This window comes from Apus apus, chromosome 2, assembly GCF_020740795.1.
Source record: "Apus apus isolate bApuApu2 chromosome 2, bApuApu2.pri.cur, whole genome shotgun sequence".
Taxonomy (NCBI): domain Eukaryota; kingdom Metazoa; phylum Chordata; class Aves; order Apodiformes; family Apodidae; genus Apus; species Apus apus.
In genome coordinates this window covers 60,393,788-60,415,439 of record NC_067283.1, presented here as the reverse complement: position 1 = coordinate 60,415,439, position 21,652 = coordinate 60,393,788, and the positions used below count along the sequence as shown (strand labels likewise).

Sequence of the window (21,652 nt, the reverse complement as noted above, 5' to 3'; positions counted from 1 at the left end):
CATGACCTTCACTCCAGCAGACTGGAGCATCCTTCATTGTACACTGCATATTTTGCCACTGACCATTCACCCTCATTCTAAGGTAGAAGGTATGTTCTAAGGTACAGCAACATTTTAGTCTGACATGTCTGGGTCATAACAGCAACTTGATTTAGCATAGGCAAGTCAACTCAGTACTCCAGGTATGGCATCATCATTTGCCAGACCACACTTGGAATACTGAGTCCTGTTCTAGTCATCACGGTTCAAGATGCAGACAGACTGGATATGGTCCAAAGGATGGCCATGAAGATGATCAAAGGTCTGGTGTGAACCTACCCTGTGAGAAAAGGCTGAAGGAGGTCTTTTCTCCCTGGAGAAGAGAAGGCTCAGAGGGAATATACTAATGACTGTGGAATACTCACATTATTCCAGTACCTAAAAGGTTGGTACAAAGAAGATGGACACTCTTGTGTCACAAGGGGCCACATGGAGAAGACGTGGAGCAATGGGTACAAGTTGCACTGGGAGAGGTTTCATCTCTGTATAAAAAATAGATTTTTTTACAGTGAGAACAATCAACCACTGCAGTAAGTTCCCCAGGGATGGATGTGGTGGAGTCCCCATCACTAGAGGTTTTCAAAATGCAATTAGACAGGGTGTTAGATAATCTACGTTCTGTTTCCCTTGAAAGATTGGAAGAGATTACTTTTAATGTCTCTTCCAGTGTGGACTATTCTATGGTTCCATGATTCTGACTGCAACTCTTTCACCCATTTGTTGTTCTTGGTTGCCAGTGCTGCTGTTACTGCACTGCACACTGCAGGCCGCAGTCCAGTAGAACAAAGGTTTTGCCATTACCGTGAACATCTTTCTGCCATATGGTATCTTCAGAACAATGAAAGGAAAAAAGAGAGAGAAAAAGAGAGACTGAAAGTGGCATCCTAATGGCACCTTCGGCTTGAGTGATCTGCATAATCAGCAATTCACTGCCAAAGATCTAAGTCTTCCCTCTTCCAGTTTTAATCCATTACCCTCGGTCCTCGTTACACGCCCTTGGAAAAAGCCCCTCCCCAGCTCTCCTGTCGCCCCTTCAAGTACTGGAAGGCCGCTATCACATCTCTGGAGCCTTCTCTTCTGCAGGCTGAACAAGGCCAGCTCTCAGCCTGTCTTCACAGCAGAGCTGCTCCAGCCCTCTGATCATCTTCCCGGCCCTTCTCTGGACTCGCTCCTACAGTCCCGTGCCCTTCCCACGCTGGGACCCCCGCAAGCGGACACGGGACCCCCGGCTGGCTCTCACAAGAGCGGCGGGGGGGCGGGAACCGTCTCTCTTGACCTTGTTTTTGCCGCGTAACTTCCATTCCATCTGGTCTTCTGCACTTGGGACACCTTTTGCTGCCTTCTCTTGGTAGCCACTTATTTACTGACGGATTGATTTTTTTCCTGCTGGATCCTTTTTTTTTTATTTTTTTATTTATTTTTTTTATTTTCGATTTCCACCCAAGACCGGCCCCTCGCACAGGCTCAGCCCCGGCCCGGCCCCTCCGCCCCTCCCGGCGGGCCCCGCCTCCTCGTTTGTTCCCCGGGCGCGGGGCCGCCGGTTCCTGCCTCCTGCCGGCAGCGGGCGGGGCCCGGGGCGCGGGGGGCCCGGCGGGTGCGTGAGGCGGCGGGGGCGCCCCAAGATGGCGGACCACATCCCGCTGCACCCGGTGCCCCGCAGCGCCCAGCGGAGAGCGGCCTATTACACCAGCGCCGGTGCGGCGCAGCGGCACAACAGGTACGGGCAGGGGCGGCGCGGCGCTTCCCCTCCCGCACGCCCCGCATCCCCTCATGGCAGGCGGGGCCGCCTGCGCCACGGGCCCGCTGGGCTGCCCGGCCGCGCCGCTGGGTCGGCGGGAAGGGCGGGGCGGGGAGGGCTGGCCGCCCCCCTGTAGGCCGAGCGGGCGGCCTCTGAGTCTCCTAGGCCTTCGCGGTCCTGCTGGCCCGCCTCGGCCCCCGCGGGGCAGCGCGTCCCGCTCGTCCCTTCGCCCGGCGGCGGGGCCGGGCCGGGCTGGGCTGTGGCGGCGGCGAGCGGGGCCGCAGGGCCGCGGGGAAGGATGCGCAGCGCGTCCCCGGGCCCTGCCTCTCCTGGTGCGCGCCCCGCGGGTGCGGCCTGGGCTGCCCTGCCCCCGGGGCCGCCTGCGGCCGCGGTCGCGGGTTGGTGCCGGCGGGAGCCCCCGCGTTTGGGGCGCTCGTTGCGGCGTCTTTGGCACATAGGCGGGGCGGTGGTTACTGTGGGTCTGCGTGGCAAACGTTCTGCGATGCAAGGAGTCAGATAACTGAAAATGTTTTGAAGGGCACCGTGCCGGGTGTTAAGCAATTTGAAGAAGGCGTTTTAAAAGTCTGCTGTCACATTGAGTTTTCAGGCAAAGATTGAATGTTTAGTTGCTTCCCTTTATTCTAAGTAGTTTCTCTAGGTATGTAGTACTTTATAGTTTTCTAGTAGCAGTTTCTGTAGTAGTACAGGTATACTGTTGCAGTGGGCAAGGAAAAACTTTGCTCCATAACTTTGTTATGTCCACTGGACAGCACACTGACAGTGGAGGATATGTTTATAGTTCGTTGTTTGAGGTTTTTTTCTCTTCTCTTGGTTTTTCTAGGACCCTGGCTGGAGGGAGCAGTTGTAGGATCAGGAGCAAATTGATTTTTCTAAAACTGGAATAGTTGGTGCAATTCAAACAGAGTGGTAAATCCATTTAATCATGAATAAGATGTATTTACTTCTTTGTCAGAATGGAATAACTAACAGAATAGGTAGTTTAAAATGTGCAGAATAGTTTAGTGTTAAATTATGTTGTCTTGATTCTGAAACTAAATATTTTTAATGAACATTCGAAAGCTTGCAGGGCAGTCTGCCATATTAGTAGTTTTCCACATCTTGCTAGTACTTGAATATCTTAACAATTTGTAGTAACTTTGTCCTTAGCTTTGAGGTAAGGCAGTGTTATCATCATCATCTTCCCTGTTGCTCAGAGAATTGAAGCAGGGGAAGCTCCTGCTGGAATCTGTAAGCTTCTCAGTAGGTGTGCTTTGGAAGAAAAAGGGAAAGAAGAGGATTATGTAGGCAAAAACTTAGTCCAGACCATGAAAGGTGTCATGTCAGGTGGTTCTGTTGTAGGTTACCCAGGAGCATTTTCGTGATTTGAAAAATGCTATAGATGAGTTAAGTTTGTGAATCAGGTAGATATATGGGTTTACTGAAGGTATGTTCACGTGCAGTGATTACAGTTGTTTATATGAAGCCAGGTTGTTTAAACCTGGCTTTATGAGCAGATTTGACAAGCTGTAAGATCTAACAAGGAACTACTGATTCATTATGGGTCTGCTGCTTCCCCTCTATCTTATTTGAGCAACATCACCCTTCAGAGATTCTGAATTAAGTTCTTTCTAGTTTAGATTACATCTTTCAAAGTTATGTTTTATCATAATCTGTTTCTCAAGTGTAGGTGATATGAATTTCATTTACTGATCCTCTGTACAAATTATTATATATAATTTTTAATGAATACTTGTAGGTTTATATAAAAAAAAAACTTTAAAATTTGACGGGCATGTTTATTATGTTTCTTTATTTTGATAATTTGATTAAATAAACAGCTCTTTTGAGCTCTGAGGACTGGAATACATATATCAGCCTCTTCGCTCACTTAAATTCCTTGTAATTTTTCTAAGGTGAGTTCAGTAGGTTGGTTGTTTTCCTTCAAGAATACCATGCTCTGGATTTGAGAGCACCTGTTGCATACTTTGGAGGGTGTCCCTGGGGTTTGTAACAAAAGCATGGGAATGGTTGTATAGATTCTACCACAGGTGTCTTGTGTAAAGTCAGGGAGAAAATATTACAGTGCAGATCGTCGAACTGCAACTCATAAGTCCTATGACTCTAAGCTTCCATGTCTTTATGAATGATTCATCCTGATTTTCTAACCTTTATCTTCAGCACAGACTTTGTTGAAGCCTTGGATTCCTGTGGAAACTGCAGCAAGGATCGTGATGTTGCAAATGCTTTATAAGAGTGTTGAAGTGAAGTCATTGGGGTCTGTGGTATGCAGAAAGTTATCACATGCATATATGTATGCATGTGGATTTTGCCTAAAGGTGTATAATTCATATTTTGAAGATTTGTACACCAATTAAAATATAGAGTAGCTATCTCAGGTTTAATGCAGTACTGTAGTTTCTGGGCCCTCAAGTGTCTTTGACTTGCTGTGATTTTATTTCTTCAGTGAAGAATTTACAGTCTTTTGAAAGTCTTATACACTGATCCTGAATTTCATTGTGGTAGTGTTTTTAACTCAAATTGCTTGCCCTGCTGCTGTGCAACATCAGTTAATACAGCTCATCAGTTGCTAACCTTTAGTAGCCTCAAAGCTAACTTGGAGGACAACTGCTTTTGCTTGAGCAGAGCAGTCTGCAGGAGTTGCTGCTGTAGTTTGCTTTGCAGTGAGGACAAAGACCTCATTCAATGTTTGTTCTTAAGGAGTGTTAAACTTTTGAGATTAGACAGATTGATAGCTTGTATTTTAAGGCTGGAATATGTTTCTCCCACACACTTAAAGAGAACGTACTTTGATGATACACACCTGAGATTGTACACTTCTGTATAAAGTTGTAGCCAGTTAAGAATCACGAAATGTCCTGGGATGAACTTCATATATGAACATGACGAGATTAACGAGTTTTACTTCTTCACTTTCTCTATATTAAGTCCTGTTTTAAAAAAATATATTAAAAATACATATTAAATATTACCTATGCTTCAGTAAACACATGCATCCTGTTCTGCTGTTATTTCTGATGTCTAAGGGCAACTTAATACTTCTGCATTAGAAATTCAGGTTTTGTATCTTCTGCCATCTTCCCCTACCTCCCTCCCCTACAACAGAGAACTCTGTCTTACTATTATAAACTGGGGAAATCGAACTTGAAGTGAAAGGTGGTTCATCTTCAGATTATTAAAAAACCCTTGGCATTGTTTAGTATGTTCAACCTCAACAGTTGTAGAAAGCTTGGAGAAAAAGAGGCGATTGATTCAGAACTTGTTTCAGCACTTTGTTCTTCAGCACTAAGGAATATACAGGAAAAATAGCTCCTCCTTTTGTTTACATTGTGAGAAGGAAAGAGGACTGAAGAACACGCAAGGTCACCTTAAATGTGCAGTGAAACTTAACACACTTCTTCTCATATGTTAAAATTTTACTGGTCATCGTCAGCCTCAGAGCAATCAACTGCTGAACACAGGATGGAAGTTAAGTGTGCTGTGCCTGTGTCATGTGAGCTTGATGGTAGGAAGACAAGAAACCTTGTGGAATTTTGAAGCTGATAGGGAGTTAAACAGTAGTCATCCCTCATATATCCATAAGCCCTGTACCTGATTTGTTCAGGTGTCCTGCACTTACTGCTGTATTTGGCCTAATAGGGTTAAGTTGTGAGGTGTTGGGACTCCTGAGCTGATAAAATCAGGTCTTACTAGCTCTGTCCAGAATTGCATTAATGCAGTTGTACTGCAGGTGCTCACAAAGGTGATGTCATGAAAAAGACTCATTCACTGGAAGGAATTCTTTTGCATGATTATGGATCACAGTAGCGTACTTAGGAATGACTACATACCAGGTATATTAGGTGGCTGCAGTAGGGAACGTTGTGGAACAGATCAACTGCTGTTGTGTCTCTCTGGTTCTCCGCGCCGATAGATCAACTCTGTTTTAAGGCAACTATACTGTTATTTTTGAATTCTCATTCTTTTATGTCATTAACAGAATCACATGAGAAGGAAAAAAGAACAAAATAGTAGGATAATGTGTCTTTTGTCCAGGTAAACAAACGCAGAATACTTGTTACTTAACAACTGCTATATAGTAGGTTATTTCATATGAAGTATGTATGATAGAAAAAAAAAAAAGTCTCTTCCAGGCAAAATGGAATGGAAGTCTTCAGAACACAAAGGTTCCTGAGAAATCTCTTGCTTCCTTAATAATTATGAACATGAAACAGATTTCTGTATTGCATAGAAAGTAAGATGATTTAATGTAGTGTTACTGTTCTAATGCTTTTTGTTTAAATACAAGCTATCCCCAGCAGTCTTGTATTCCTTCTTGTTATAATTTCCTAAGGTGTTTGGCTAGGTTTCATGGTGAACCGCCAAAAAATAGAGATGTATGAATGTCAACAGGTAATTCTGGATGCACGTACAGTAATTCTGTGATTTGTTCAATTGCTGATGTTACCTGAAGTGTGCTTTGTTAAATACTTTGATACTTGGTGACTACTTTCAGTTCTTTGAAGTGCATGTTCTAGTTCTGAACTACAGTGTTATTTTTATAGTTCAGATGTTACTCTCCATATTCCAGTGGCAAATTATATGCCAAGCTTTTGGTATTTTAAGTGCAATAATTAAGAACAAAAGCTTCCCCAAATAACTCAATGCTATTTGTTGAGATTGTTTAATAAACAGAGCTAATAGCACCTAAAATCTCTTGTGGAATGGTGTTTATGGAAAGCTCATACCTTATTTTGTTGAACTATGGGTCTGGAAAGCCTTGCAAAGTGTCCATAATCATTAAAAAAAAAATAACCCCAAACACTGATATGTATCACTAGAATTTACCTGTTGCACAGGTTGTATGCAGTGATACCTGGTATTTCTTGCAGTCTTTCTAAAATGTTGCTAGTTCCTCTGAAGCTCTTTCCCTAGCTATTTTTTTGTTTAGAGCAAAACTTCTTACAGTATTGTGGAGAATTTTTACAGGTTTCATCTTAATCTCCTCTCATTCCATTAACGTCTGTTAATGGAACAGCTCTGTGTATTTCATCCTGTAAATGAATTTGAAAATGATGGATGAAGGATTAACAATATTGACATTAGTTTGAATTTTAATATACCTTCTGTGATAAAGCATTCTGAATTTACTTTTGGACACATATTAGGATATGGCTAGCACTTTGTAAGGTAAGCAAAGGGGAGCAAAGAAGAGTATCTTTTTAAATGAAGGCTTCATTGTGCAGATCCTCTGAAGGGGCTTCATCCATATGGAGCTCTGGTAAGAAAGTGTGAGCTAGGAGAGAAGGAATGCAAATAGCATTCAGAATATTTGCTTTATAGAAGTGTCTTGTGGAACCTGTAGTTCTAGTGTTTGTTATTTAAGCAATTTTTTTATAAGCTACTGATGAAAGAAAACTTCCTTGGTATTACTACTATGTAGTCTGCTTTCTTCTTCTAGACCTTTATCCCTTTATCTCAACTGATGTTCTAAAATGCTGCATTGTGTTTTTCCAGAATATCTCTGTGCATAATTTGTAAAAAAGCTGGGGGCTATTTGGTTTATTTCATCTTACTGCAGTAAATATTATTAATATCAGTGACACTTTAAGTAGTAAACTTGCCTGTGTACAGTAGAAGTACTTTTTCCTGTTTTGTTGTGCTGTGTATAAACATGCACTATGGGAGTGTTATAATAGGTGTTAAAAGTTCCTGTTAACGCCAAGGACACGAAAGCAAAGTTACCTATTGAAATGGAATGTGTTGAGCTCTACAAATCTTCATCTTCCTTAAAAGTTGTCCAAATTAGGTGGTTTGGTTGTTGTTTTTTTTTTATTGTAACTGTGAGAATACTGTTGTTAGTGTCATTATCCATGTAGACATCTGTGACATACCTGTCCCTGATAATGCATACAGATTTCTAATATAAATATTTTTATTGTATGTATTTTTTTAGGTCAGGACGTGAATTCAGAGACTTCTCAACTAGGGGTGCACTTGCGTTAGAGGCACAACTAAAGCTAAATAGAAGCAAATAGTGGCAAGCTCTACTCACTTATGAAAACTTCTGCAATAGCTTTTGTGTGTTTCGTGTGAAGAGGTTAAAGGAAATTCAAATAACTAAAAATTTCTTACCTATAGCAGATTTTTCTGTTTTCCATTTCTGTTGTAATCTAGGAGTTACCTGATTGCTCTATAGTTTATCTAAATTTACTCCTGTGTAAAGCAGAGAGGTGTTTGAAATTAGGGGGGGAAGTAATTTCTAATTTTTAGAAATGTAGAAGAATATTTGGAAAAAAAGTATTATTTATAATTTTATTTTTCTCACATCTGTTTTGTGGAGACATTGGGAATTTTAAGTGCAAGTCCTGTGGCTGACAGCAGCCACTGAGCCAAATTGCTTTGGTGGGATGGGACATGGTCATAGTGGCAAGTGGTGTTAGATCAGTTGCCAGTAATTGGCCTTTCTCTACTTTTCTACTCAGATGTTCAGCTGGGACTCTTTCAACTGCTGCCTCTCTTCCATGCTACTCTGCATCCCACAGCCGTCCCTTATGTCCAATTCCTGTGTATACTTTTGGCCACACATTCTTTTTCTCTCCCTCTAGGTTTGAGAAATACAGCTTTAAGACATCAGCTTTAGTTTTCCTTCTTGTAAATTATTGGGTATAGTACAAGTGAGAGGAAACAAACTGTATATATGCAGTATCTGACACAGTGCTTCTATCCTGCATCTGTCTTTTAAGCAGGCAGATAGAAAAATCCATCATAGGTACTGCTTCTGTATTTGTCAAGTGAGTAGAACCAGAAGAACATACAGTCATGATTGTCCTGCCCCTTATACATTCCTGCTGCACCCTTGAACGTTGCTCTTTTAGAACAATGGAAAGCTTGCAGAAAATACATAAATAACATCAGATCTAAATGTATAGTCACATTAGATTTAAATTAATTTAAAAGATTTCTATTACCAGTTATGGCACCTATGAATAACTGCAGCTGCATCTCCTCTGGCAAACAGCCATCTAAGTGCAAAGATTTAAGTACAGGTGACTTTAAGGCATCACTTTCACAGTAGATGTTTACATCAAAATTTCATTTAAAATTTCATTTTCATTGCTTGTGTATGGTTTCCTTTCACTTAAATCTGTTAAGTAATATTCAGATTTATTTTTTTTTTAAGTTGTTTAATGTTAATGTCCCTTTTTTCTTAGGAAGCTGCATTTTTGTTAAGATAGTTGTCTTCATACCTGATTTAGTAGTCAACCTGAGAGTTTGGTGTCTTCACTCTGGCTTCTTTATTCATATTGCTTTCAGTGGTCCCTTATTTAATGAAAGTTTCTAGTATTGTACTAGAAAAACACTAGGTAACAATGACAAATACTTTTGTCCTCATCCTAGTTATGAAAAATCCATTGTTCATTATCTTACTGTTTTTAAATGCTGAAGTACAATTTTCCAACATAATAGCAAAACTGCTTTTGAAACAGAATAAATTGCTTGCCAACTCAGAGGCTGTATATTGAAGCCAGGATTACTAAACATGATGGTGCTTATGCTAATTATCTTCACTGCTTGGTGAAGCTCAGGTTTTTCACAATCAGTATCTAGGTTTCCACTTCAAAATCAATTTGTTTATAGTATAATGGCAAGAAAATAATATTATTAGGATATCTCTGTACTCTGCAAATATTACCTCATTTACAAGAGTAGATTTAAATGTTATGCATGTCTGTGAATGTGTTTCTCAGCCAAGTCTCTCTCCCATAATTCTGTTGCATTAGCATATTCCTTCAAGAGAGACTTTAACTATGTTTGCTCTGTTACTTTTGAATATAAAGGATATTATTTTCTGAATTAGACACTTTTTAACTTTGTACAGAAGTAAAAGGGGTCGGTTATGTGCAATATGTTGCTGCATACTCCAGTACAGCAATAGGTGGATTTCACTGGATAGTATTAAAAATAAAAAAGTATTAAAAAGACACCAAATAATTTGGTGTCTAAAAGCAAAACACAATGCAATGGAAAGCTCTGTGTTAAAACTGTGATAATTGATTTAACCAGGAGAGATTATAAAAGCATTGAATGTGAATCTCTTTAAAGAAGCTTGTCTTACTGGAAACTTATAATAATGTACTTTCTTAACTTTTTTCTAAGCATAGGTTTTATTTTCTAGTGTTAAAATTAGTCTAGTCTGAAAGTAATACATATAATTTAGTATAATATGCATGTTAACCTGTAATAACCACTCAGTCTTGTGAAGATAATTTGTTTATACAGTATTTTTTCTTAGTGACCATGAATGGGAATGGAAAATATATTGCCATATTAAAATAATATCAGATGCAGATTTATGCAACCAAAATTGTGAAGATCAAGCTTTTTGTGTTTGTTTTATACTATATTTTCCTTTTTTTTTTTAAGTGGATACTGATGGTAACAATTCTGAAACCATTTTCCATGCTGTGTTTTCGCGTTACTAACTTTGTGGGCACTTGTAACTTTTAAAAAGATGTATGTATTTTTTTAGTTTGAAACTTTTACTGTGTTTTCTGCAGTGTGGTTGTGCTTTTTAATTATTTGAAACAGATAAAGATTTCTCTTCACAAGGTTTAACATGCTTAATGTTCCAATACTCAGTTGATTTTGTTGATTTGCATCTGGGGGAGATGGAGTGTGTGTTGTTTGTTATTCCTAGTTATGCATTATTTTCTAATTTGGTATGAACAGATTTTTAACATCCCTTAATGATGTCTCATTCAAAGGAGGTGCAGAAATCCAGACATCGCCTGCCAGCCAAAGATAAAATATCTACTTAATGACTAGTTAACAAATGCTTAACAAAATGGCTTGGGTCATTGTTGGGTTTTTTCTCTGTTTCCTTATTAGATCTTTTCTCAACTGTATTGATACCAGTTCATTTCATAGCCAATGTAAAGTATGTGGTGTACCTTTTCAATAAAAATCTAACCCTAAAATACAATTGTTTCCTTCCCACCTGCCTTTCTTGGCATCCAAAAAAGTTAACTGCTTTATAATGTATTCCTGTATACAGCAGGGCACAACATAAAAAATCTAGGGGAAAAGGAATTCTGGTCAGGTTTTTGTATTAAATATACAGTAAGTTATTAAATATATGTGCATATATAAAATATAAATTAAATATAAATAAATATACAGTAAAATGCAGATGCAGTGATAGTGGTTTTTTGTACTTAGTCCTGGTGTTTGTCATGTTACTTTCTTTTTTAAATTCTGAGTTTATCTCTCAAGCTTTTGCACTGAATATTGCTCAGGGTGCTGTTCTGTGTTAGCAGAATCCCCCCTCCCTGCTCAAGCAGGGACACCTAGAGCTGGTTGACTAAGATCATGTCCAGACAGGTTTTAAACAGCTACAAGGATGGAGATGCCACATCCTCCCTGGACAACCCTTGCCAGTGCTCAGTCACATGCATGATAAAAAAGTGTTCCCTGATGTTCAGACAGCATCTCCTGTGTTTCAGTTTGTGCCTATTGCCTTTCATGCTGTGATGGGTGCCACTGAAGAGAGCTTGGCTCAATATTTGCAACTTATTTTCTGGTATTTATAGATGCTCGTAAGACCCTGTCCTGTGTTCTCCAGGCTGAAAAGTCCCACCTCTCTCAGCCTTTCCTCATAGGAGAGGTGCTTCAGTTCCTTAATTATCTTCACGGCCCTTAACTGGACTCTACCCAGTATGTCAGTATCATACTGAGGAGCCCAGAACTGGAGACAGGAGTTTACAGCTTTCTCTGCTACCAGGGCACACTGTTGGCTTGTGTTCAACCTGGTGTCCACCAGGATCTCCAGGTTCTTTTTTTCCAAGCTCCTTTCTAGCGGGGTTGCCCCCAGCATATACTGCTGTGTGGGGTTGTTCTCCAGGTGCGGTACTTTGCACTTCTCCCTGCTGAGCTTCCTGAGGTTCCTGTCAGTTCATTTCTTCGGCCTGTCAAGTTTGTGCTGGGTGGCAGTGTGCCCATCTGGCCAATCAAACACTCCTTCCAGTTTTGTGTCATCTGCAAACTTGCTGGGCGTGTACTCTGCCCCATCATCCAGATCACTAATGAAGATGTTAAACAGGACTGCACCCAGCATGGGCCTCTGGGGATAGACTGCTATTTACTGGCCTCTAACTAGACTTTGCACTACTGATGAACACCCTCTGAGCCTGGCTGTTCAGCTAGTTTTCAGTTCATCTTGCTGTTTGCTCATCCAGCTTGGGCATCAATAGCTTGTCCATGAGGAAGTTATGGGAGACATTATAAAAGGGTTCACTGAAGTTCAAGTAGACACTATCTACTACTCTCCCTCAGCCTACCAGGCCAGTTATTTCAATGTAGAAGTTTACCAAGTTGATCACCCTTTGGTGAAGCTATGCGGACCACTCCTCGTTATTTTCTTCTCCTTCATGTGCCTGTAAGTGGTTTTCAGGATGAGCTGCTCCATCCCTTTCCCAGGGATTGTGGTGATAGTTCCCTGGGTCCTCCATGAAGATAGGAATGGCATTTGTTCTCCACTCTTCAGTTACCTCTCTCAGCCACCATGATCCAGCAGAGATTGAAATTGGCCTTGCAATGACATCTGCCAGCTCTCTCGGCACTCATGGATACATCCCTCAGGGGCCATGGATTTGTATATATCCAGTTTGCTTAAGTGTTCCCTCATCTTCCTTGCTCCAGCCTCTCCCCCTTCTCTCTGAGAACTGGTATTCCTAGAGGCCCATCTTGCTGGTAAAGACTGAGGCAAAGGTGGCATTCCTTTTCCATGTTCTGTATAATCCAGTCCCCCTTCTCATTTAGCAGTGGCTGCACATGTTCTGTAGTTCTCATTTTGTCACCTCTGAACTTTCAGACAACTTGTCTTTGACATACCTGGCGATATTAAATTCCTTTGGAGTTACAGCTTTCCTAGCTTTGTCCCTGGGTGCTTGGACAATGTTTTTGTCTTCCTCCTAGGTTACCCATCCTTAATTCTACCCTTTGTGCACTTCCTTTTTTGTATCTGAATTTGGACATGAATTCCTTGTTCATCCAGTCTGGCCTCCTGGCATTTTTGCCTGACTTCCTATTCATTGGGATGGAAATTGCTTGAGCTTGGAGGAGTTGGTCCTTGAATAGTTACCAGCTTCTTTGGGCCTCTCTTCCCTCTAAGGCCTTGTCCCATGGAACTTGTCCAACCAGTTCTTGAAAATGCCAAATCTCTTATCCTAAACTTCAGGGTTGTTAGCTTGCTTGCCACCCTCCTTCCTGGCCTCAGGTTCCTCAACTCCACCATCTCATAGTCACTGCAGCCAAGGCTGTTTGACCTTCACATCCTCAGGGAGCCTTTCCATGCTTGTTGAGTATGAGGTCCAGCAGACCACCTTTCCTAGTTGGCTTCTTAAATTATTCAGAGGAGCAAGTTTTTGTCAAAGCACTGCAGGGCCCTTCAGGATTATTTATGTCCTTTTGTATTGTCTCTCCTGCAGATAGCAGGGTAGAGAAGACCAGAGCCTGCAAATGTAAGGCTGCTCTTACCTGCCTATAAAGGGGCTCATCACCTTTGCCTGTCCCCTCTTTTCATCCTAACCCAGAAGCTCTCAGTTGGCTCCTTATCCATTGCTAGACAGAGCTCCATGCACTCCAGCTGCTCTCTCACATAAAGATAATGGAGTTTTTGTTTTCTTAATTACTGTTTTTATAAAGATTGTTTTTAGGCTGCTGTTGGGAAAATGGGACAGTCCCAAGATATACATTTTAAGAGATAACTGTGCTATACAGCTTCATAAAAATCAACTTACTAATTCTGTGCCAAACACTCATTTCTTTTGTGACTCAGTCCTTTTTCGTGTTGTTTTTTTTTCCTGAGTTCTAGGCAGTGCTCCCAGCGCAAGAATAGTATCAAGGTAGATACGTTACACCCCAAGAATAAATTGATGGTAGTCTACTGATTTTCCAAACTGTAAAGTATTTGAGAGATTTTGAAAGTACCTATGCAGAATAGCTTTTGATTTATTCTGGTAAAATATTTTTTTCATCAACTGTTCCTGTTGAAAGGCTGCTTAGCTACCATGACCAATAGTGTATTTTTATATATTTAAAAGTTTTTGCTTTTGTGTTCAGTTTTTCAAGTATTTTGTAAGCGATTGTGCAGTCAGCTTTTCTGACAGTTTTGTCTTCTGTATTGTATGTTTTGCTGATTAGGGCTGTTGTATTATTGCATGCAAGGAAATGATCTTTGCTTGACTATAATGTTTAATTCCTTTAAAAAAAAATATTGCAGTTAAGATCCTTATTAGTTCTTTTAATAGTCTGTGAAAGGAAACGTGAGTAATAGCACAGTTTCTTTCAATCATCTTCTCAATGATATAAAAATATGAACGGATTATGTTACTCAATTTACATGCACTTAGGGGAGTTTTCTTATTCAATGTTCCAGTGTTTTTTCTTGGCATAAAAAGCATTCCAGAAATGTAAAATTGAAGTGGAGAATTTTATACAGTGATAATCAATTATTGCAGGCCTTTTTGCTGCATTACGTATTTTTAACTGAAATCAGAATTTCTTGTAGACATGTTAGTGCAAATATATGAGGTGTTTGGGTGAAAATGTTTCTTAAATGAAATTCCACGTGACAAAACCTAACTTTTTACTTTAGCAGATTCCTGGTAGTAAAAGATGATCTATTGGCTTCTTATTTACTGTTTTTATTTCACTTTTCCAGGTACCAAGTGGAAGATGAGTCCTCTCATTTGGATGAAATGCCACTAATGATGTCAGAAGAAGGCTTCGAAAATGATGAGAGTGATTATCATACTCTACCAAGAGCCAGAGTTTCTCAGAGAAGAAGAGGCTTAGAATGGTTTATCTGTGGTGGCTGGAAGTTCCTTTGTACTAGGTTTGTTGAACACCAGTACTTTTTATTGACCTATGAAACAAAAGAAGTAAATAATAACTGTTTATTGTATGGTATGTCAAGAGTATGGGAACACACTGATTTACTTGACATGTACTTTTTGATGGCTTTGCCTGCTTTTTCCCTATTAGGACATTAATAATAGTTAATTGAAAAAAGTTCTGAAGAGCTTCTGCTGTGTACTTCTCCTGTTTGCTATACTGGCTTACAAGAGGAGAGGCTTTAAGGAGAGATCATGTACTAAACTTTTACTAATCTGCAGTCCATAATACGGTCTATAAGCCTCCTCCTGACTTCTGCTGAAAACCACATCAGGGTAAAGGAGTTAAAACTTTCTTTTGCTTTAAGAGGGCGTTAGTGTGTTGACAGTATATAAACTTTTATTGATGTTGCTGAGAAGAAAAAGCTAATTCTTTAATGATTAGTTAACACTCCATCTTTAAAGAATACATGTAACTGGTGGCCTTGGAGGGAATTACAACTTGAATCAGCTCTTGTGATTTGGTTCTTATTTAGAAGCTTCTTGTGCTAAATTCTGCTATATGCAGTTGCCTTAGAATTGTAACTTCATAACAAGTTACTAGCAAATTTCTAAATACAGTAATTGCTATTAGGTTGGTTAAGAATCATGGAGTTTTTTTATGTTTAGTTGTAAAACCTGAGAATCAGTCAAGTGAAGTGAGCGGAACATTTTGAGTCAACTTAAGTGATGAATGATTTTTTGGCAGATGATTTTAGAATGGATGTAGATCTCTGCACAGGTGGTTTTTATGGCACTTAATAAATTCCAAGAGACCTGAAATGTTGTTTTACGTAAGCAAAGCTGGTTTGTACACCTACTTTTGAAATAATTTTGTTATACAGCTTTATTGTTTGCAGAAAAATGTATTCTGTGTCAATTTGTTTTTTTCTGCAATGATTTAAAAAAACTTATGGATTATTCATTTTATTATAGGGGATAAGTGTTTGGAAAATAGCAGGAAGGAGTTAAGGTAGCAAAGTTAACATAAGCAGTGTTTGTATACATAAATGACTTTTGGAAGCAATGTTTTGTTACAGAACTAGCATTGTAGTTTTAAAAAACACTTTTAAGTATTTAAAGAGGCTGTTAATCTTTTGGACATAGCTTAAAATAGAGACACTTTCCAAACACTATACATTAGGTGAGTTCAGCTGTTGAAGTAGTAGTGAGTATTAGTTGCTGTGATAACACCTGTGTAAGTTTCATCAAAACAGGTAGACCAGTAAAGACTGCACCTTGTGGTTGCCCTGACAGAGAATTTACAGTGTTTGGATGGAGACAGGCACTTGCAAGATGAACTTATGTTGGAACTTTTAAACAATTTTCAGTGAATCTCACAAAAAAGTGTCATTAATGTTGAGGATTACAAAATGGCATGTTCTTTGTGGGTTTTAAAAATTGATAGGTACACCTCAGCTTTGAGTGGAGGTCAAGCCTAGACACTTTCAAACTTACTACAACTTATTAATTAAAATACCTGAGCTGTATTTGTGATGGATTTTTGACAATAAAAAAAATAAGAAAATTGCATTATGGATTTACTATTTTGCTAAGTTTGATACATGTTTTACTGCTGATGTAGGTGTGTAAAAAAAAGACCTCACTAAGAAAGAGGCCTTAGAGGAGTTCTATTTAAAAATAATTTTAAAAAAGACAACCACCAGATCCTAGCAGAAGCTTGACACATCAGTAGGATATAAGCAGGCAGAGGATATTCCCGTAAGAAAGGTGCAGACATCTACTTAGATGAGATGGGGAAAATTAGCTGGAAGGAAAGTGAATATCATGGTACCTTATATGCTTGTCCAGTCAGGCTGGATAAAACCCTCAACTTTGCTTAGTACTTCTGAGTGTGTAAATACTTGTTATGGTGAGAGGAGGTTTGAGTCTTCTGAGCTGACAGCACCATTGAGGCTTCATATTGATAAGAGTCAGGGATGTGCATTCAGTAATAAGTTACCCTTTTTGAGTATTTCTCATTATTATAAAACTTTATTGATTTTTTTTTTTCCGCAGGAAAATACTAGAATAGTAGAGTTTTTGAAGTGCCTATTTGCAGTTCATAAAATTGCCTAGGATCATGCGAAAGATCATGCAGTAAAGCTGGAGGATACTGTATTGTCATATGGGCAGTTATTACTTACACTGTGGTAGAATGTATTACACTGTTTTTGTGTGGTGTAAAGTATCAGTCTGGGATGGAATTGGGTGTTGATGCCTTCACTTTTGAAACGGAAAGGAACACATGAGAAAAATAATTTTCATGTGTGGTGATGGTGGATTATATGTGTTATGCAAACAACAAACTTATTTCCAGCAGATAAACTGCATTCTTCTAAGTGTAATGTGAGATTGTATACAGCATAGCAGCCTGAAACCTGCTTATTTGAACAAAATTTAAAATTTCACCCTGTTTTTATGGCACTTAACATTTCATACCTGAAACTGGGTGAGGTCAAAATCTCAGCTTTCACATCCAGAGATTCCTTTTGTGCTTTTAAATAACTTGTAAATTTTTCAGACCTGTGACAGAAAGGTGAACACAATAAAAGACTGGACATGTGTCTGGAGCTAAGCTCAAGGGGCCCCAATTTCTTTTCGGTTCTCAGTGAAACTCTTGTGTTTCTGCTCAAAATCGCTTTACTTGTTGCAAACAAACAATGCCCCCCCAGGTACACCCACTAGGGTCTTTTTTTGTCTGTCTTGCATTGTTAGGATTAATCTCATTTTTGTGAGAGGAAGTTTTCCATCTCTTACTTGGCAGCTTTAGAATTTTATGTTCTAGAGATTTTTGTTGCTACAAACTGTTCCTGTTCAGTTGAAAAAGTTTCACCTTTTGGCAGGAGCAAATACAGAATGTTTGACGAAGTTCACTGTACATTAAAATAGATTTTATAAAAATCCTTTTTTCAGCTTTTGACTTCTGTTTAGACAATAGACTTGTTGATTGGAACTGAATGACGTGTACATTATTTGCAAATCTGTAGCTCTGTAAACAATTTCTGCATTTGCAAGAAAAAAATAATAATGAAATGTTGTCTTTGATTTTGAGCAGATTGAAGACTTAATTCAACCAATATAACTTTTAACTTCTTAAACTGCTTATTTCTTGCTTTCATAGCACAGTTAAAAGAAAATGTTGTGATATAGCAGCTGTTTTGTGGCTTCAGTCATTTCCCCTTTGCCTTACAAATTTTCTTCAAGCTTGTGAAATTATAATGCACATAGATCAATACTCTGGAGTTCTTTGGGCTGGATTGATTTCTTTCTCATGAGATTTACATTCCACTTGTTATCAAAAAACACTTTGTCCCTATGAAAATGGTGCCATTGAATGGCATTTCCATATGAAGTGAAGGGGATATCAAATGCTCGGATTAATTTGGGCTCTAAGATGGCCTGTACGCTTTCAATTATTCTGCAACGCATTTGTTATGCAGAAGCATGGGAAAATGCTGATCTTTTAAGAATGACATGTCCACTGTGTTGGTTTTGGCCTGATTACTGAAGCTACCTGTTGAGTACAATAATTACAGTATGCTTTCTTTGCAGAACTAGTTCTGATACTTAAAACCTAATAAGGAAAAGCTGACCCTTGCAGACAATATAGAGCTTTTATATTGTCTTTCCATTCTGATGAAAATGCTGTTTTGGGAAAGATACTGGCAGTTAAGCTTGTAGGATAAAAGTAATGAAATGAAAAGAAAAAATAAAAAATGCTCTTACTATTAGAGCTGCAGCATCTGTTGAGACTCTTATTTTAGCTTTTGACTTGGGGAGATATGTTCTATTTATGAAAAAGTTAAGGGTTCTTATTTTAACAATTACTCCAGGTTTTTTGTTTTAATGTGGCATCACTTACTAATATGAAGACTTTGGTTATTGTTCCTTCAAAACAAAAGGAAGCAGGTCGATCAAAAGTTGTTCAATAGATATACCTTAAAGTTCTTTCATCAGTTAATTTCTTCATATATACAATCTGTCATATAAGTATACGTAACATGACTTACAGCAAGCTTAAGAAAAAAGACTTTGACTCAATCCATAGCATAAGGTTGGTTTTATATTAAAGCTTTCAGAAAAATCTAAAGATTGTCTTGATCATGCTACATCTTACATTATAGTTCAGATTACTCATCTGGACCATTGCAGTACTGATTTGGACGTAACCTGTAATACATCCATCATCTGAGATTTTCTTGCATCTGAACCCGAGTGTTAAAAGCTCTGTGCTGGTCAAATACCTTTTATTAAAGTAATGACAGTTGTTTCCCAGTCTGACATGATTCTTGTGTCTGTACTTGTTAGCATTTGCTAAATGTCATTATGGCATCTGTTTCAGCTTCTTTGTCAATCTGTAATGAAAAAATGTAGTTTCAAGATGGGGAAACTTCATGCCAAGGAAGACACTGTAGTTCAGTTGCTTTAGTAATTTTTTATTATTTTAGCAGTAGAAAAGGCCTTGTTGTCTGAGTAGATTATTTTACAAAAGAGATTGTGTCTAGTTAGTGTTCAGTCTGTTTACAGTTAAATTCAAAAACAGATTTAAGCAATGCAAGTTTTCAAAGGCTGTCAGGAAATTTCTTTCTATGGGCTTGTAGACAGAAGCTGTAATGCCTTTTCATTTTCCCCAGAAAAAGATATATTCCTTGGACCTTTTTTTTGCTAGCATTCTGTCTCAGCACTTCTTACTATACAGCTGACCTGTCTTTTCTGTTTGTATTATCCTCTCTACTCCCTTGCACTGGAAACTAAAACTTCAAAAGCTTTAAAATCCAGTTTTAGCAGGTGTAACTCCAAGCTGGCACATAGTGGAGTCTTTCCACCTACTCCTGCAAGCCTGTAGTCTACACAGTTTCAACTATTTTTACAGTTTTATAGATTTTGAAGTTTGGAGTGGATGTACTGGAAAATAGTACCCCTTTTTATTCTGCCTAAGTTTACAGGTGGATCAATTTGTAGATTCATTTTACCCAGGCAGTTGCATGAGCGGTTGTGTTTGCACAAGGGAAGGGGTGAGAATCTACTTGGTTTTTCATGGGAGGAGGCTGGGAACAGCCATTTCAGCAGCAGCAGGATAGGTTCACAACCATTAAAGTGGTTGTGGAACTGTGACATAAAATGAACAGCAGTCTTTCTGCTTTGAAGACTTTTATGTTACTAAATAACAGGGCTGAATTTTGAATGTTGAACTCAACACTGGTGCAGTTTACAATTTTTACCATGGAGTAAATCTTTGACACTATTTAGAAGTGGTGGGAAAAGTTGCTGATTGGTTTATATTTGTAACAAAAATAAATTACGTGTTTATGTAGATAGGATCAAGCCAAATTGATGTCCATCCCATAGTGAAAGCTTCAGGGAGGAAATCATATGCATACAGCATATGTGGAGTGGAGTGGAGTGTTTTAAATGTTGCCTGGTGGTATTAGTGTAGTGGCATTTCCATAACAAAGTGAGTGTTGCTTTGAATGATTTTATTATTACATAACTTCCAGTTTTCATTGAAAAGAGTTTGCAGCATAGAATTCCATTTGTTCTTTGGCAAAATCAGTTTGTAATATGCGGGGATAATACAGGCTACACACAAACATTTTAAGAGGGGTGGTGGGGATGTAAGCTGTCAGCCTTCCTTCCTTGCACATTTGTGCATACCGTGATTCTGTAATTGTGGAAAAATAGAATGGGAAAGGACCTTAAGAGATCATCCAGTAGATTCCTCGACTGAACAGAATCAATTACATGTATCACTTATGTCTGCTCTAACCAGAACTTTGAGACTTTCAGTGGTAGCAATTCCAGCCTCAAGTATTTCTTTCTTCCCTCATTAAAAGAATGTACTCAATGTCTGCTGCTCCTCCCCGTATTTACCACAGCTGAAATCTGTCATTATTTCATGATAGTGGGCCTAGAAAATAATTGTCCCTTCCCACTTTGCAGCAGTTTCTTACATACTTGAAACCATATTAGGCCCACTCACAGTCTTTTCTGAACAGCTTGGTTTCTTTTGGTGTATTTAGGAGACAGGCGTGCCCTTTCTAGACCTACACTTGTTTTGTTGCTCTTGTGTGTGATTTTTTTTCTTACTAGGCCTGTTTGTTGAAATCTAGCATTCAAAATGGTATTGTAAGGCAGCTGAGATTTTGCAAGCACTGGATTGAGAAAAAAATATACATTCATGACTTATTAGCACTATGCCTGTCCATGCTAACCAGATATATACCTTTTTTTGCACATGCTTATTATTTTCATGCAGTAACTGAGCTGCCACCTGCTAACTCTCTTCCAAGTCTGTATTTGCATAGGTGATCATTTCTTTCTAAAAGTATTGCATTGCACTTTTGCTTGTGTAGCTGTGTTCTGTCTCTTCCAGGTAGCTTTTCTAATCTGTCAAGACAGTTTGAATTCTGATGTCCTCTTTGCATGTACTCCTGTCTCTTCTAGCTTTTTCTTGTCTAAAAAAATATGAAATATTCAGTAGTTAAGTACCTGGAAAATTATTTTGGAGTTAGAATTTTTTCAGCTGTTTCAATTCCAAGAGTATCTTCCTTTACTTTGCTTATGAGAAATATTTGAAAGCTAACCTTTGTTAGAGACATAGAATTAAAGAATGATCTGAGTTGAAAGGTACCTTTAAAGATTGTCTAGTCCTGGCCATGGACAGGGACATATTTCATTAGGTCAGGGGGTGCAAAGCCCTGGGAGCCAAGAGAGGACTGCTCTGAAGCAGTGGTGTAACTGATTCTTCTCAGAGGGAAATTAGTTACGTTTTACAGGTTGCTGATGTGTTGGTTATGATTTTGTTTTCTTTCAGGTGTGTGCAAATACATACAAATAAGTTGACTACAGAATTTATCCAGGAAACAATGCTGGGATGACTGGATTATAATTTTCCACTGCTGCTCTCAGTAAAATCCTTTTGTTCGGTTTGAATACAATT

General features: G+C 38.9%; 1 protein-coding gene across 7 annotated transcripts in view; it reads left to right on the top strand.

Moving 5' to 3' along the window:
• Nucleotides 1–1,567: 1,567 nt before the first annotated feature.
• The window catches only part of ATP9B (ATPase phospholipid transporting 9B (putative)), a 163,833-nt gene continuing 143,748 nt past the window's right edge, over nt 1,568–21,652 (top strand). For 3 of the 7 annotated variants that reach the window (XR_007888669.1, XR_007888668.1, XR_007888667.1), the window contains exons 1-2: nt 1,568–1,756; nt 14,499–14,672. Coding sequence is in view for 4 of the 7 variants with exons in the window: in XM_051611125.1 (XP_051467085.1) it covers nt 1,662–1,756; nt 14,499–14,672 (269 nt within the window). In the remaining 3 variants the exon portion in view is untranslated. The remainder of the gene's footprint in view (nt 1,757–14,498; nt 14,673–21,652) is intronic. The other 4 variants (XM_051611126.1, XM_051611123.1, XM_051611125.1 and 1 more) reach the window with 3 other exon arrangements.